The sequence below is a fragment of the Periplaneta americana genome, chromosome 3 (assembly GCF_040183065.1).
Source record: "Periplaneta americana isolate PAMFEO1 chromosome 3, P.americana_PAMFEO1_priV1, whole genome shotgun sequence".
In the NCBI taxonomy this organism is placed as follows: domain Eukaryota; kingdom Metazoa; phylum Arthropoda; class Insecta; order Blattodea; family Blattidae; genus Periplaneta; species Periplaneta americana.
The window spans coordinates 74,053,553-74,072,530 of NC_091119.1; the positions used below are offsets into that span (position 1 = coordinate 74,053,553).

The 18,978-nt window shown below is 35.4% G+C and overlaps 1 protein-coding gene across 3 annotated transcripts in view; it reads right to left on the reverse strand.

Moving 5' to 3' along the window:
• The window catches only part of LOC138696170 (zinc finger CCCH-type with G patch domain-containing protein), a 139,045-nt gene that overhangs the window by 111,813 nt on the left and 8,254 nt on the right, over positions 1-18,978 (reverse strand). For 2 of the 3 annotated variants that reach the window (XM_069820764.1, XM_069820762.1), the window contains 4 exons: positions 17,638-17,829; positions 9,538-9,606; positions 8,512-8,646; positions 8,291-8,433 (listed from right to left, as the gene is read on the reverse strand). In XM_069820764.1, the coding sequence (XP_069676865.1) occupies positions 8,291-8,433; positions 8,512-8,646; positions 9,538-9,606; positions 17,638-17,829 (539 nt within the window). The remainder of the gene's footprint in view (positions 1-8,290; positions 8,434-8,511; positions 8,647-9,537; positions 9,607-17,637; positions 17,830-18,978) is intronic. The other variant, XM_069820765.1, reaches the window with a different exon arrangement.

Consider the following 18,978-nt stretch of genomic DNA (forward strand, 5'->3'; position numbering starts at 1 on the left):
TTCACTACGCCGTGCTCTTTGCGCTCAGAACTGCTAGCTGACTGGTATTATTATAGTAAGGTATTTGGTTAAACCACATTTTCACAAACACGAAGGTCATCTTGTTAAAGCCACTCAGCTTTTCAATTTCTAGAAATCATTATCTTATTCTTGTTGATGAGTTCTCTTAGTTTCCTTCTGCTCAAGGAACTTTCCTTTGTTTAGCAAACCTGCATATGTCTATTCTGACAGAGGTTCGAACTTCATGTCGCAAGGACTCAACTCCTTCCTCTGCACTATAGGTGTTGTCGCGAGTAGAACTGTCCTCTACAAACCACAAGGTAATGCGCAGGAACAACTTTATGCAGAGATAGTCTGGAAGACAATTGAATTAGCTCTAAGAAATTGAAATTTGCAGTGCCAGATGGAAGAAGGTTACCAAAAAGCCTTACATTCTATTCGTTCATTGTTATGTATGTCCACTAATGCAAATCACGTGAATGACTGTTCAGCTTCTCAACAAGATCAAGCAATGAGATGACACCATCATGGGTGATGAACCCTGGACCAGTCCTAATGAAACGACCTAGTCGTTATTCCAAGTATGAACCTATTGTTGCAGAAGTACTTTTACTGAAGGAAACTCTGAGTACTCACAAGTAAAACTGCCTGACAGAAGAGAAACAACAGTGTCCTAAGACATCTGGCATTTCTAGGAAGTAATCTTGAGGAAAGAGTCATAAAACGAGTGGCTATACCAAAATCTGTTAAATTGGAGACACAAGAAACATTTTTACTAGATCAGGCCTAGGAAGTTAGGAATATGAAAAATCCAGTTTTGGTACTTAAAGATGATCTTCGAAACCAGCAATCTCCTAGACGTGAACATCATCCTCCAGCTCACTTAGAAGACTATACTACCTAGATGGGGTGTATGTAGTACATTGAAACTTCTCTGTAATTACAACCTCTTTGTTAATGTTATATTATTGAGATTTTTTTGTTTGGTTGTTGTGGAAAACTTAAATATGTACAAGAGTATTTAGTTAATAAAGTTTAGAAATCTGGCTAATCATTCTCGTATTATAACATTGATTAATACAGAATAATTGTGTCTAAATCATTTAGGCTAGATAATACTGAAATTAAGTGACCTCCAAACAAAAGATTTAAAAAACCAACGTGTTCTAATACCACAAATCTGTATCCTACCGACTGAATTACAGGTTATCAAAATTGATTAGAAAACTGACTTGTGAAACTTTATGGCCATTTCCTCTGCAATGTAAATACGTGTTTTGTTATACATATTCCTCTCAGAACAGCAGCAACTGTCTGCTACATTGTATTTGTATCAGAAAGAGAAGTAATATAATTGGTGACAATAAAAAAAATCTTACATTCCTTTGTCACTGAGGAACATTATTGAATAAGTAATAACTACTTCTCTGTCTCACTATTATTGGCGAAGCTCTCAAGAGGCTTTTGAGGTTTAGCCTACTCAAAAAATTTGAGTTATTATACCTAGTAACAGTATAAGTTCGTAATATCGATGTATCATAACACTTGGTTTCACTTTGAACCTTCCATATATTAAATTCACTATGGCAGTCATTCCAAGATGGATAGTTCTGTGCGAGAGGCTTGTAGGCAGCAGCACTCGCAAGCTTGTGGGAAGGCCAGGGAGGAGAGGGAGTATTGACTCGCTACTAGAGCTCCATAGAAAAGATGGCTAGCCTCAATATGTATATTATATACCATGCTATATTGGTCTTCTGTAAATGCACTGCATTGTTGAACATTAGTTTAATCAAAAGTGCATATACATGTATGTTGCATACCAATTTTGTGTAAAATTGCTCATACTGAGAGAACATTGAAGTTATTATTTGTTGAATTAAAAGAGAAACCATTTTCAAGTTGAACGTATGGAACAATCAATCAATCAATCAATCAATCAATCAATCAATCAGTCTTTTTAATGTATCCAGCTGTTTGCTGACAACATAAAGTCCACTATAGTCCATTGTAGTCTATTCAGTTTTTGTTTTTCACGAGAAATGAGAGGTATTTTGATTGGTGTTCATTATAGATGCCTGTTGCTAGTAGCCAGAGTTGGGGTGTAGTCCATATATACTGCAGGGCTGTGTCTTCTGCAACTGGTACTGATGATTTTAATTTACTTCTTTGTGGTTTATGGATGGACAGTATAGAAGAATGTATTCCAGACCTTCATCAAGATTATTATACCACAGACAAGTAGGATTATCAGAAATGTGAAATCGGTGTAGGTACAATTATGTGACAATGTGACCTGTTCAATTCAGAAACAACTATGTAAACTAAAAAAACTTCGAAAGGAAATAACATTTCAATGGATACCTAGTCATTGTGGTATACCTGGAAACGAGAAAGTCGATAATATTGCAAAACAGGCAACATATTTGCAACCAAGATCTCTTCAAGTGATATCTCTATCCAGTGCTTTTGCTTCAATGAAGTCTCATTTTATAAACCTAAGGATCAACAATTGGTTCTCTTCTGACAAAGGAAAAATTTTACAGTCTGTACAAAAGAAACCAAACGACCTGGAAATGTACAAAAACTTGCCCAGACATGTTCAAACATTTTTAACGTATGGAACAGCATGTGCTTACAAAGGTAGGAGATCGACAACACATTTACATATTAGAATAGCAGATGGAGGAAAACAAAACAGAAAATTTCAATTCTCATGGTATGAGAAGGGTGCTCTGAGGCAAATAAGTTACATTATTATACCTGTATTGTTTGGGGGTAAAAATGAGTGGTCATCATCTTCTAATAGGTCTGTGTCACAAAAAAAGTTTGATAGAATAGTCGAAAAATATCCAAGTTAAAGAAGACATCTTTAGAATGAAGAGAGTTTTCCCTTGTTAGGTCGTGGAAAAATTGAACATGCAATTTCTGAAGGAGCCAAGTTTCAAGTCAACAAACATAATGAAATTGTGAAACAAAATAGATATGTAATTGAGAGACTTATCGAAGTTGTTTGCTGAAGATGAAAGTTCCGACAACAAAGGGAGTTATCTTGAATTATTATTGGAACTTCTCTCCAGATAAGAACAGTTTGTATATGATCATGTGCAGTGCTCTTCCAGCTTTAAGAGTACATCAAATGCAAATGACTGTACAAATGAAAATGCGTTTGGAGATATTGAAAAGACAAAATGTGTTTAATTGCTAGATCAAAATAGCTTTGTGGGTTATAAACTAAATTTTCCTTGTTATGAAATTAAATAATCTTATGTCCAAATATCCATTTTTCAACAAATAATGATTATAAAATGAATTAAAGAATATTTATGTAGATGAAGAAAAGCATTTATTCCCTGCACTCCACCTGAAATTCATAATTATTTATTAGCAATGGTCTTTAAACCATTTATGAAAAGTAATATTATAGGTTGACAAATCGAACTGAAACCCCGACCGAATTAATATGTGACTGCTGGGTGTCTTGGGGTGAGTAAGTGAGAAAGCCTGGGAGGAAGGGAGAGAGCACTATGAACTCAGCATTGCCACATTTAGTAACAGGGATACATAAGATTATTATTATTATTATCATTATTATTATTATTATTATTATTATTATTATTATTATTATATAATTAGTATATTATTAGTATAGAATGCAATATTCATCTGCGGTGCTCTTGACTACCTTTATAACCTATTTCATCTTGCAATGTAGCACGGAGTTTCTTTAATGTAGGTACTTCATTTTTAGTGTGTAGTACTCTTGTATTTTTCTCCTTATAATGCACCTATCCATGTCATCCAATATGATTTTTTTGCTCACTTTTCGGTTTTTACCTTGTGTGGATAATTTGGTTTGCTTACTGTCGGCTACTTTCATTTTTCTTCTAATTTTTTTAATGAATGATTCCGATTTTCCAGTTGCTGTTGCAGCTCGTTTTGTTGCTTGACATAGTGGCAAATTAAATGAATTCCTGTTCTTCTCAGCACCAAAAAACTCAATTACCTTGGCAATAATACTTCTTCCTTCATTATGTACAACTTTATTCTTCCCCGTCTCCATCGGTTGTGAATTAAATATTTGATAATACTGTAGTTTAGGAACCTTTATACATGCACACACGGACACAACACAACTCACAATCAGCTAGACTGAAATCGGCAATGTTTTGATCGCAGTTGTATTGTACTTGCAGGTCCACTCACAGTTTGTCAAACCTGCTAACAAAAGAAATAAAAGATTGGCTAGTTGCCTGCAATGCTAGCATAATGGAACCTTCCTAGCCGACAGTCGAGGCAAAAATGAAGAATTCGTTATTGTGGTAATATTGGAGAGTGGTTCTTCTATTGGTCACGATGCCCACACACTCTCTCAGATACTTACGGGGTGATTGGTGACTGACTGACACGGAGCGAGGGAGAGAGAAGAAAAAAAGAGAGAGAGTCCGGGGTTTCACTTGAAGTTGTCAAACTATACTTATCTAGTTGGTCCTGGCATTCGCTATTACTATAGCTTCTTCCGAAAAGAATATGAGCATAATATTGAAAAAGGTAAAAAATTATCTCCGTAATTCAATGAAAAATGAAAGATTAAGTTCTCTCAGTACAATTGTCATTGAAAAGAAACTGGTTAAACAAATTGCAATTGATCAGAGTTTCAAGGAATGAGTAATTGACACTTTTGCAATCAAGAAGAATCGACACCTGGACCTGCTGTATAAAAATATAATGTAAGAAGATTTTTTCAGCCTACCCATTATTTACACCTTAGTTTTGCCACTTATTAATATTATAAATTTTGGTGGTATGTTACCCGATTAACTAGTTTCGACGTGGTTTTCATCTCTGAATGGATTAGGATTCAGAGGATGATGCAAACCACGTCGAAACTAGTCAATCAGGTAGCATACCACCAAAATTTATAAAATTAACACAGTGAAGTACTAGTAATTATTACTTCTTCAATAACATTTATCAGTGATTATATGTGTTAAAAGAGTATATCCAACAGTGGTGTATCCTGACCTTTGAGCTAAGGCATGCAATACAAAAAGATTTATCTCAAAAAGCATAGACTCCAATATCTAGGTGCCTATTCTTATCGCTCATATAATACAATAATCAATCAGACATTTAAAAATGATCATGATATTCTTCATAACATGTAAGTTTTAATATTAAACGCATTTCAAAATTAAGACATACCGTAAAAGAAAATAGTAAGGTAAACTGTAGTAGCCTATATAAATTACATTAACAGCTTCTCTTCAGTCATTAAAAATGATAACACTCACCTATAGTTTGAAGGAAAATTCCACCCTCCTGGTCTTTTTGCAGAACTGCTCAGTGACTCAGACTGAGACAACACTAAATTCTACTTGTGTGCATAACAGTGTATAAAAATTGCCTCAGGAATGATTTCCTTAACCCTAGCCTGTACTCCATTTAGTTGACCTGCCATAACCGCAGCTCCGTCATAAGTCTGGGCAATCAGTTCATCTCTAAATTCAAATCTATCTAGAACTTCCATAACCAGAGTCGCTAGTTTTACTGCAATTTGATCAGAACTGACGTCACTGAACCCTAGAAATCTTTCCACAAGAACGTCGCCATGTATGTAACGCAACACTGTAGATAATTGAGATAAATTGGTAATATCTGAAGTCTCATCTAGCATAATTGAAACGAATTTTGTTGTCTTAATTTGTGACTTGATTTCCTGAATCATAACTGCGCCAATCCTTTGAATTGAAGGTGATGTTCCCGTGAAAACTGTAGAGGTTGCAAAATGATGTTTTAATTTACCGTAAAATTCGGCAAGTAAATGTAAGAGTTCGACATAGTTGCCGCGATTGTTAGAGTCCTCGCTCTCATTGTCTGCAGAAAGCCAGTTCCTGTTTTCCTAGAAAGCACGTCACAGATGTTAATCTTTTCATAATTTCGCGGTTTTCTTTCACAGTTTCATTATGCCTAATAATGCTCTCTCGTTTTTGTTTATCTAGTTGTAAGTCTATTCTATTTTTCCCGAATGTCGCCAAAGTTACGAGTGCATGGATGTGAGAGTGATTTTTCATGTCTTGATATCGCAGTATGTAAATTATTCAGATCTGAATAGCCACGTTTCTTACTGTTCCATGGGGAACTGTCGTTTCCAAACAGCAAACAGGGCCAACAGAATAATTTACGCAGTACTTCAGAACCGCATAACCAGACAGTTTTATTATACAGATCGGGATTAAAATTTCGCACACAAGTTTTGTTTTCTGATTTCATGTTCGTGAGATGGGGAATTGGCCGTCCATTTTTCGCAATAATAAATTTGTCATCTACAGTTCGAGCATGGAAAGGCTTCTCAAATAAATGTATAATAATGTCTTCTTTATCCAAAACTAATGAACATTAACTCTTCATAAACTATATAAATATAGTAGGCTAAATAAAAATATAACAACAGAACACTTATTATTTCACAATGAAACTTTCTACACACACAGAACTTTTACTGTACCACTTGGAATTCTCACACCAACTGAGCTGGGGTTGCTTCTGCTGGGGATTAGTCAGTTTTATTGCTTTAACGGTATTTCGACAATAGTGAGGGTGGAAAAAAAGAATTCTGTTCCCGTTCATCTAAACCTAAAGCATATAGTTGTACATAGTTCACGATTAGCCCAATATGTGGCACTTATTTTTGACAAACACTGTGACAAGTGCCTCTGTCTTCAGGACCATTACGAAATTACTACCTGCTGTCCCCGAATGTAGTTTTTGAATCGCATGCAGCAAGCCTTTTCCAGCCCATATTTTACCCAGTAGCTTCACAGAAACCAGTGTTGAGATGACTTCACTGAATGTAGCCACATAAGCCGAGAATACTGTAGCGCCACACATCTAAGTCTTGTTGAACTAAAAGTATGTCATGCTTTGGGTGGGAATTTAAACTATGTTTATGTATTATTTTACAATTTTCCTGTTAAAATATGAAATCAATCATCCCAACTGAAATCTAAGAGCATGCATTGCATGCCTTGCATTCATGGAGAAAACGCCACTGATATCAAGAATGAAGATTCTTTTTGTACAAATAAGATTTAAATAAACCTAATCCTCAATAAAATTCATTGACTTTGGAAAACGCATTATATGTCTTTCACGTGTTAAATTTTAAGTTACCTTGTTAACATGTTTCGGCCTGCTATTGGCCATCATCAGAATTGGTTGTTGCTAGTCTTGGCGCCTTTTGTTTTGTTTCCTGGGGGGGGGGGTGTGTTTATGTAGTGTAATGTGGAGTCAAAGAGTATGTGTGTTCTGAAATTGAGTTGTGTGTTGAAATGAAATGTCCAAATGAAATTCTCAACACACAACTCAATTTCAGAACACACACACTCTTTGACTCCACATTACACTACACAAACATACCCTCACAGGAAACAAAACAAAAGGCGCCAAGACCAGCAACAACCAGTTCTGATGATGGCCAATAGCAGGCCGAAACATGTTAACAAGGTAACTTAAAATTTAACGCGTGAAAGACATATAATACATTTTCCAAAGTGATATAGTGTAATCAAGATGTATTCATAGGCTACTTTCCTTCAAACATATAACCACATAAATTGCCAAGTACAGTCATGTATAAGCTTCAATAGTAATCTTAACCTCTGCCATTCTACTTGCACATGTATAAATAAGTTCATTACGGTTTTTATTTCCATTATTCACAATAAAACATATTATAGTGAAGTACAATGAGTATTTAGACTATTACCACAGTATAGTAAATACAGTCACGAAGCTCAATACGTAGCAAATATGCGTCCATAAATAGTTGCTAACCACTAGGATCGCTACTATAGCCTCATTACAGATAATGCGAAATAGTATCTACACAGTCTATTGTTCCTAGTACCCTCATAAACTCAAGCTTCGTGACTGTATATACTAGAGTGTGCTATTACACTGTTTCATCTAGCTATGAAGTTTGAATAGCCTTCACATTTTGTTATTAAAACACACGGGAACTACAAAATGTAATATCAAAATTTTCACAAATTTTATGACGTGATGTATCTAAACGCTGTTGGTGAAAGAGACACACACATACAAAGACAGATATTATTTTTATTAAACTGATGCACAAAATTCTGTTACGAAAAGTCAAAGACTAAACTCAAGACTGAACCATGCAGACTCGCAAAAGTCAGGATGTTATCTAGCACTGCATAATCCAATACAATGTTCCTGAACATTTTTAGAATAAATTTATCATTACTTAACATGACACATTACTCACTTGTATTCTTTCAGAGAAGAAAGGTGAACCAATTCTCCATGAGAATAGCGACAATGGTCATCAGAAAAGCGACATTCACCTTCCAAATAATAGGGACACGGCATCATATTTTGATGGGTTGGGTTCGTGAACATAACTCGAATCTGAAACGAATATTTACTGATTAATGACTAATATACTTTGTGATAATATTTGACTGAATAATACAAAATCTTCTGCACCTGTATTTGATCCATGCTGCAGATGTCATCTGTAGGCTCTACACTGCAGATAAGTGCATTATGATAGCTGATTTCACCCCACTGATGACCATGAGGAGCTTGACATTTCATTCCTTGCAGAGCATCCAGATCTTCCTGGAAAATGAAGAGCTCTAAATTTAATATTTAAATTTATCATGGGCTAAATATGTCTTTAGGCGTAAAGAAGTTATCCAGAGTTGACAGTTGACACAATAGAGGTGAAATTGAAAAATGTACATATAATAAAATTCTTCGTAACCATCACTATTTGTTATGTAAGCCGAAGGAGCAACAACAAAGAAACCATCATATTCTAATAAGCGTTAACTGACTGAACTTAAACTGACCTTTACACAGCCATTTTCTTTTCTATACTCCCTTTTCTTTTAGCTCAATTACTCGATAACTGCTTACCGAAATTTAGGGATTCAATCCCTAATATCAAGTTGGAATTTATAATGAAGATTAGTCGAAGTCAGGCAAGTTTTCTACTAGTATTTCGATTATCCCTTCATCTCTCTGCAATTACCTTCATGCTTTACAGAGACTAGTGAAATGCTCTGTGTAGAGTGTGGCATTGTACGGGCAGAAACATGGACATTACGACAAAGTGAAGAGAAGCGACTAGAACTATTTCAAATGTGGATATGGAATATGGAGAAGGATGGAAGACATGGAAAGGACAGACAAAATAAGAAATAAAGGTGTGTTGGAAAGAATGGGTGAAGAAAGAATGATGCTGAAACTTATCAGGAAGATAAAATGGAATTGGCTTGGTCACTTGTTGAGAAGAAACTGCCTACTGAAGGATACAATGGAAGGAATAGTGAACGGGAGAAGAAGAGTTCGGGGCAGAAGAAGATATCAGATGATAGACGACATTAATATATATGAATTACATGCGGAAACTAGGAGGAAGGCAGAAAATAGGAAAGACTGGAGAATGCTGGGTTTGCAATGAAAGACCTGCCTTTAGGTAGAACACTATAAATGAATGAATCTTACCTTGATATCAACAGAGTTGCAATCTTTTGTGGTTTCCTGTCTGCCAGAATCACATTCTTCCAACTCTGCCTGGACAAGAAATTGTAAAATTTTAAATCAACATATTTCCTAAGATTTTTTTATTAACAAAATTAACTGCCTGGATAACTGCATCAATCCCTAAAGTAAGAAATTTCACTTATTAACTTTCCAACTTCTTTACTGTGTTAATATTTAAGAATTTACCTGGCAACCAGTTCCGAAATGTTGTTCTTCATTATCCAAAGCCTGAGTCTAGATTAAGACTAGGCTTTGGACAATGAAGAACAACACTTCGAAACTAGTCGCCAGATAAATTCCTAAATATTAACACCATAAAGAAGTTGGAAAGTTAATCAATTATATGTAAGTGTTAAAAGTGTATGTAGAAAAATAAGGAATTTCATTCAATTTTAAAACATAATCTTAGTATTACAAAATTCTTCTGTAGTTTCTGTACAACTTTGTAGAAATTAAACCAACTATCACCATGCATTTAAACACAGATGATAGCCAGTACCACGAATGATTAGCCAAGCTCTTATTTCATCATAATTTATTCTGCTAATTTAAAAGATTACATCACATTCAGCAACCAAAATCTTAACGAATCAGAAATAATCACCCAAATAACATTGCTGTGGGTTATTTCAGTTTATACCAAGTACAGTACAATGAGAAAGTAGTGTGATGTCGAAAAAAATATAAGAGATATTCACGGAAATACATGTTTTCAGCATTGCAAAACTGAATTTTGGCTTGCCTTTTTGTCCATTTTTCTCAACTATTGAACAAATTTTTTTTTTTTTCATAACAACTGTAAGTCATTTCATTTGAGATATACGTACAGAATAAGTCAAACCTAAGTTTGCAGCATTCTCACCAAGACACGAGGTTGCTGTCTGATGGACAGTGCATTGGGTTTCCCCAGTTAGTGGTTGTCTGTAACACCAGCATGTGTTTTCCTTGTTAATTTTATTTGCACTAAGCCAGTTATACAATTATGGTACTTTGCATTGTCAATCTCCATTAGTTAGTTGTCTGAACTGTACTGAGAAAGATGTAAAGTGAAACATGTATTAAATGATCACTGACAGTTTCACGTAAAATTGATCTTTGAGAGGGGTAGTTGCATAATAGGGGGAGGCTTTTTAAATAAATAATGAGTTAAGCCTCTGTACTTATACGATATAAAATCATTAAGAATGTATTGTTAATTATAATAAGTTTTATTACAATTTTATCCTATAACTCATTACTTCCGCTTTAGTAAATCATAAACTAAATTCTGCGTCATTTTATTACATTTTTTACATTATTCAATTCTCTAAACTATCATTCAACATTTTTTTTTTTTTAACTTTTAGTCATTCACTCACGTAAAGTCAGCTGTGTAGACCAATTGAAGGGTTCAGAGCCGTAGTGAGCCAAGTGCCATTTACTAAAAACAGAGAAAGCAAGGGCTTAAAGTTAAGTGAATACCATTAGTTTAATGAAGATTGCCATATCATTTAGTTTTAATGTTCATACTTTATATTACTTGCTATATGTTTCATTAAATTATGATATTCACTTAATCTTAACCCTTGTTTTCTCTGTTTTTAATACATGGTGCTTGATCCACTATGGCTCTGAACACTTCAATTTACCATCAGAGTCATTGCCCAGGGTGCGCCATAGGAGGCTGATTTATGCTACACTCGCAATGAGATGAGATGATGATGGAGATTTTGGAATGTCCCAGAGAAAACTCCTGTTTTATGGATTCTGGGCTTGCCCAACACAAGTTATAAATTGGGATATGCCGGGGATCAAACCCGGGTCTACAGCGCTCTAGCCACTAAACCATCATGACAGCTCCTTCAACATATTAAGAAGTCCATTTATATGTTCTCCAGTTGCACAGTCTTTCACTAGATTACAATTTTTTTCTTCGATTGTAAAACTGAATTCATCTGAGTTATGCCACATTTAAATTCTTACAGATAAATCACTTTCCCTTCTGCAAATCTCTTTGACTCGATCCTCCAATAATAATTACTTCTCATTTTACTGAACATATTTTTACTCGTAATAACTTTACACAATGCCAAAAGGGAGCAAATACCATAAAAGTGATCTGTGATCAGGCCCTGAAGATCATGTGTAGTGATCACAACCCATAACAACCTCTTTCTCGCTAAAAATTCGCACATTCCTGAGGGCTTTAAAGGAACATCAGACATTCAGAGTTAATATTTAAGAATGTTGTCAAACGTATTTCTGTCTACATCACTCCGAATGTGTTACAATAGGAATACATTCTAATTCTGGGATTTTTTTTCCCTCTTGGTGAAGTAAAAAATTCCTCTGGGACATGACATACAATTCCTGGCCAATCCTACTGAATCCTCAGCGGTTGCGAACCCTACTTTCAACCATACTTGTAACACACATTAGTGCTCATTATTATCAGTTTTAAATATTACCAATTTACTGCTTTCAATAACAAAACCGTTACATTGGACAATATTATTAGTGGCAATGTTGGCTCCTTTTTCTCAGTTGCAACATGAGGTACTGCACAGCACAAAATTAAGTCTGACAGCCCTGTATGTACACATATAGGCTTATATAAGTAGTACAGGATCTCCGAGAATGAATGGTGGAATTTCATGAGGCTACTGTGAAATATGTATTACGTGTTGTTGTAAAGTTCACATAACTGTCTGCGTTTTCCTTCAGAAAACGAGAGCTGCTGCAGTTCTCCCCTCGTATTATGAGCCAGACATCCACTCACACACCTGCCCCTAGTAACTAGCTCATGGCGCCGAAAGGTCTCCTCACCATGTGGCCCAGCCCAGAGAGAGATGGTCTCGCTAGAAAACACATTCCTTCAGAATACGAGACTTGCTACTTTTTTCCCCTCGTATCAGGAGCCGGATGCCCACCCACACCCCTGCCTCTAGCAACTTGCTCACGGTGCCAAGGGGTCTCCTGACCACGTGACCAAGCCAAGAGAGAGAGGGTCCCGCTTTAAGCCACAATGTTGTGGCGGGAATTTGTGACGTTAATGGCGTCATAACGCTCCAAGCCACGCCAAGGAGGAGAGAAATGGCGCGCATCCCGAGTGTGTATACAAGACGAGGCCAAAGCGCCGTAAAGTCATTCGTTTGTCAGTCGGAGAACTGCTACCACGCTTTCTCTGCCACGAACAACATTTTCTCTGCCTCAGAGTGTGACTATTCCGTCGGACGTGGTTTTTACGGCAGATATTCCCTTACAGAACAGAAACGCTCTGCCAGTTCTGTCTCCGCTTCCCCGTCACAACCTCTCTCACTTCTCTAGCTTCTTACCACTCATCCCAGCTATCGTAGTTTTCCCTAGCTATCGTAGTTTTCCCCAGCCATCATACCATTTTCTTCGCTTTGCCCGACACCCTCCCCAGGATAACTGTTGTTTTCTGTCCCGGATCTCCACTAATCCTACCTCCCCTGCAGTGGTCGGAGCCGCGGGCCAAATTTGCGGGCTCGATAACTGCTCCCCCCTCTCTTCATCGGTCGGAGTCGCGGGCCATGTTTGCGAGTTCGATAGGTGAAGGTCCCTAGTTCGAGACACCCTCTTACTCATCCTAGTAGTCCCTCTTTTTCGAGCAAGTTTTGTTTCACCTATTTCCAGGCACTCCCGTTTCCCCTCTCTTTTCTTCTCTTTCGTTAAACTCGTCTAGCCCCCTTCTCTTCTGTTTTTCTTTCCCCACACTCACTTCTGCAATCGTCTCGTTTCTCCCCAGGCACTCGGAGCCATTGTAAAACGGAACAAGAAACAGTTAAATCACCCCTCACTTCTTATAATTATCTTCCTTCCTAGCTTCGACACATCTTCAAATAGCCTCAATCTAAGTCAAAGGAACAAATATTTCAATATTCGAGATACTCTCAAACGACACTCCCGTTTCCCCTACTCACGACCCAGGGGAGGAATTAATTATTGAAATAAATATCTGTATCTGTAACCAGAGTTTTTCCTTTCAACATCGCAACATCACCCCAACAAACACTTCGGCCTACCTTGTCCCGTCACTTCCGTTTCCCCTCTCTACGCTAGAACTACAGCAATGTCAACGGAGACCAGCACACGACAATGTAATGAATTCAAAGTGCTCTTATTGAATTGAGTAACTCAAAAAGATTGCGTTCATATGGTTTTATTTTATGTCATTGTTGTTGCCATAATAATAATGTCAGTGTTGTTAAATTTATCATTTCTCTTATGAATTCAGTAACTTAAAAAGACTGCGTTCATATGTTTATATTTTCTGTTACTGTTGTTGTCGTCATAATAAAGTCGCTGCTGTTAAATTTATATGGTGAAATAAGTGCAATGTGTGGAGGTGAGGTGTACGATCATCCTCTCCTCCTCTACTTCTAATAGCGGCTGTTATTCGCCAGGTGGATGGTACATTAGATAAGTGGATGTGCGCCGTGGAAGACTTTTAGATATAAATAGTGTGAATTTGTATAACAGATATAATTAACAAATAATGGATAACAATATTACATGAATGATGAATGAAATAACATATAGGTATGAAATTAAGTGAATGAAAATATCACAAGTTAATCTGAATAACTACCAAAGCAATGACTGAATCGTGGAGACTTTAACTACACTGGGCGAACATACTTATAGGTCGTAATACAATCTAATACGCCCATTTCTCAATAATCAATTACTGACCCATTAATCATTTAGTCGTTGAAAGATTATCTCAATATATGTATATATAGCCAACTAGATATAAACCTCAACACGAACGCCCAGTCAGTACACTAACTCATAACACATGGCCCATTCAATTATAGATAACATAAAATCTGATTAACCAAACTCAACATACACATGAACTCAGTATAACACAAAGAATTTACCCAGTACAAACCGTCACATGACTGATCACTATATAAATTACCAATTCCACATATGTCTCACATAAACTGTGGAGATAGCACTAACAACAATCTCTGTACTTTACAATAAAACAATGCCCAAGAGAGAGAGAGATACGATATATGATAAGTAACTGACGATAATTTCAAATACCAATGATCGTTTGAATAGCAACGGAAAGTCAATGCACTCGATTCCTGAATACCAGCGTGGAAACCAATAATAACCAATGGAGTAGCAAGTACTAGAATAGATAACGAGGCCCATACTATTCTAGTTCATTACAGCGTCTAATACGATGTAAGCCATGAGATCGTAATCACTACGCTATCACCCAAACCATCTTGGAACATCAATACTACCTCACATATCAAATTATATCTCATCACGTAATCCCCCAATACAATACAACGTCCCATATCACAATTACATCACTTCACGTAATCGCAATTACCTAACCCTGTCCTCACACAACCACCACATAATCAACATCTAAGAAGGCACGTCTACACTGATTAATTCTGATACTTGACTTGCGCCATACCACACATTCATTATAATTACAGTATTGGATATCGACAATACATCGCCATATTGGAGGAACAGCATTATCGACAAAATCAAATATACATCATTAGTCAACATCAAACAACCCAACGTATAATACATTGGCATTTATAATAAAACCATATAAACTTGAAAAATATTCAAATAATTACGTGACACAAACCAAGATACATACGTTTCGGAATGGTGGAAATATATATATTATTGTGAAACAGAAATAGGAATATAATAAATGTAATTACTGTAATTTTGCAACTCTTCACATTCATAATACTTTTTATCTTAGTTTTATATTTTATTATTTTTATCACTTTTAAATCGTGTCATTTTATTATCTCATATGTGAAGACTTGCATTTATATATATATATATATGTAAATCAATATTTTTTGTAATCTATACATGTATTTTAAGTAAGTGACAATCAAGGCAGTCATATAGAATGTCAATGTGTATCACAGCAATGTTGGTTTTTAATATGTCTCATTTTGCATGCCACTAAATATGTTTTGTATTTGTAGATATTATGTAGAGAGCACTGATATTGCTGAAATGTACTTCGTATCTGATGATGTTGGCGTAGACCAACGAAAACGTTCATACGTCTTTTAAATATGTAATGTAAAGGTGTAGCACCTTAAACATATGCTGTGAAGTCAGTGACTGAAATAAATACTTTTAAGATACAATATAGACTTCTCTGAAAATTAAAAATGAATTGCAAAATTGTTCACCATTGCTGCGTATTATTCTGGTACAATGCACCCAATGGTTATTGCTTTACACTACTCGGAGCACACTACAAGAAAACTATTATAGCATATTTAGATGAGGTCTATCGAATCTCAAAGTAATTCATTTTCTAGTGTTTACATAATTATATCAGTATAAAAATGTAAATGCCTGTGATTGAGATTCTGACTGATATGTACATCTATTATCCGGCAGTATAGTTCATGCATTATGTTCAGACATTCCCCCCACTCTTCCTACATAGCTGCGCACGAGAGCGGAATTATAGGGGAATGGGTTAGCTTTTCCCTTGAACTCGGTATACACACACCCGACCTTCCCTTTTACTCCTACCCCTCCCCTTACTGCGCATCGCGTCTTGACAAAATGCATGAGCTGTACATCTCACTTGACGATATGTATCAGAGGAAGAATTGTTTTTATGCATTTGAAGTCTGATTAGTGTAATATGTAGTTAATCGACGATGTATGCAATGGAAGGGGAAAGGAACTGGCCATTCTAATCCATTATCTCCTGGCCTAGTTGCTTCATAAGTGTTGCCTTATTGGTATCACTTGTGAGGTTCAGACATATCTTCGGACAATTGACTAAACAACAAGAACTATTTATTTATTTATTTATCCATCCATCCATCTATCTATCTAGTTACCTACCTACCTACCTACCTATCCATCTATTCATCCATCCATCCATCCATTTATTTATTATTTATTTAATTATTTTAAGTGAATCTACGTAACATATCTTACACTGCTTACTATTAAAATGTTGCTATTATTAGTGTAATTGTTGTTATTAATATCGATATTGTTGTTGTTGTTTGTTAGAGCACAGCGGTAAAAAAACTGCAACTCTATTCTTCATTTATTGGTCATAATTAAGTACTGATATTACAGAATGTGCAATAATAGCATGTGACCAACTTGCTTTTCTCCACTGTGCATTTTGTAGTCTTGCTCTGAGCATTCTATTGAAAGTTCTCACTTGCATTTATAGTTAAGATATCTGCATTGCGTTTGGTTTCTACAATGACCTCTGCAGTGACATCTAGTGAACGTTTTCACAGTTTTGCAGAAAAATGACACTCACCAGTACAAATAGAGGTACGAAATGGTCCTATAAATAAAATTTCATATAGATATGTTTGTTCGAATCCATATACTTTTCTTGTTAGTGGTGCTTTTAATATTTTGTTGTGCAATCTTAATTTTGTATCCACTGTCACCTCTTTGCCAAAATGTCTTCTGATAGCTCCAGTCATTTTATTACACTTTCTTGCTTTGACATCTAGATCAGTTTTATGTTCTGCAAGTTAATTTCCTAGATATGTAAATTCAGATACTTGTATTGTATTTTTTAAATAACTACTTTATATGTTTCTAATTTCAAATAAAGACCCATTAATTTTTATTATACGTATTTCAAGAGCATTTTTTACATAAAAATTGATGCATAGGTACAAAAGACGAACAAAATTCGTCCCATCAATTAAAATAAACTACTGTTCATAAAGAGACAGAGAAACTGCATGCTGAAAATACTTTTCTGGTAGGTATCAGGGATACGTATACTAACTACTGTGAATCAAAATCGATTTTTAAAACACAATACTTTCTCTTTATACTTTGTACAAAGAAAAAAATAAAATAAAGGAACAAATAAAAAACACACTAATCTTAGAGAAGTAAGATTCAGAATGTAGCTCCTAAAACTAATGAAAGGTGAATTAAAATATGGATAGTTTATACAGAGGACAGAGTTATGGGATGAATACAAAAATATAATTTTGTAATATTTTTCACATTTTAGATTCTCTTGTCATGGTGGCAACTCACCTTTAACAGAGCATATTCCTTATCAAAGTAATCACCAGATTCTTTTGTTGACGGTGTGCTTTGCTTCTGAAGGCCTGAGAGATTTTCTTTGGTTAATGCAATGAGTTCTCTTATGTCTGCCTTCAATGAGTTAAGGTTGTCCCGATCAGGACCTGGTAATGAAGCAACAAGAGCCAACTGGATTTGTGACAACTGAAATTCAAGCAAACAGGAGTACAAAAATCATAATTATATTTTGGTTCAGCACATGTACTCGAAACTTAAAATAGCTCTTGTAGATCACAAGGTATTTTAAGCACAACCTACTTAAGTCAGAATAATCACAGTTTTGATTATTTTAAAATAAAAGAACTGAAGTAAACATAAAAACATATACATGTTTTTTAAATTCCAAAATTACTTGTCAGTAAGTGAATTCACCATCAATAAATTGATACTGACATATGAAGGGTACACAGGAATAACAATCAAGGTCCATTTTAGAAAGTTTCGAGAAAAACGAATTTTAAAGTTTAAGCACTTAATACTTTGTTATGTGTGTATTTAATAGAAATTGACGTAGTGGAATGTCAAGAACGATGATTTCTTATTACTAGCTAGACCACATGATAGTACTTCTTTTCCACTATAAGATAGCATTATTAACTCAATTTCGATTTTTGCTGGACCATGATCGTTTTTCCCGTGTACCCTTCATATGAGATCATATTTTGTATCATGAATCGTTTGTTAGTTTCCTCAAACATAATTTACAAAACATAGAATTAAGAATGATATAGCTCTCAAATATTCACTACACTTTTCTTTCCACCTTCCTTCTTCATGATTACTGTTATAAGAAGTGACAGTAAATGGATTATATTAACACCCAGTCAACAACAGTAAGTGAAAGAATTAAGAAGTGTGTGAGTAGAGCTCTGGCAGATAGGAAGCAGTGTGGAGGGAGCAAAGCCCTACGATTAAGAGAGACGTGGACCAGTGCAGTGCTGAACATTAACAAATGGAAAATATCTCGGAAATAATTAAAGAATAATTTAACATATTAATGCAAGAAATAAAACTCCCACAAAATTTGCATAAGTTACAAGACGACAGTCAAACAATAGATAGCTAAAACCAAAAGTTGAAGCAAACAAGAAGATTGAAGAATTACTGCGGGAAAATAATCAAATGAAGTATAGAATCGAATATTTTGAAGAGGATTAAAAAAACAGAAGGAAAAGAACCTGATAATTTTCGGTGCAAAAGGAGGACATGAGTATGAGACAGAAACTTACAAGTCAGTGTACAACATGAAACTATTTGAAATTATTCAAATTAGACGTATGTGAAGGACACATT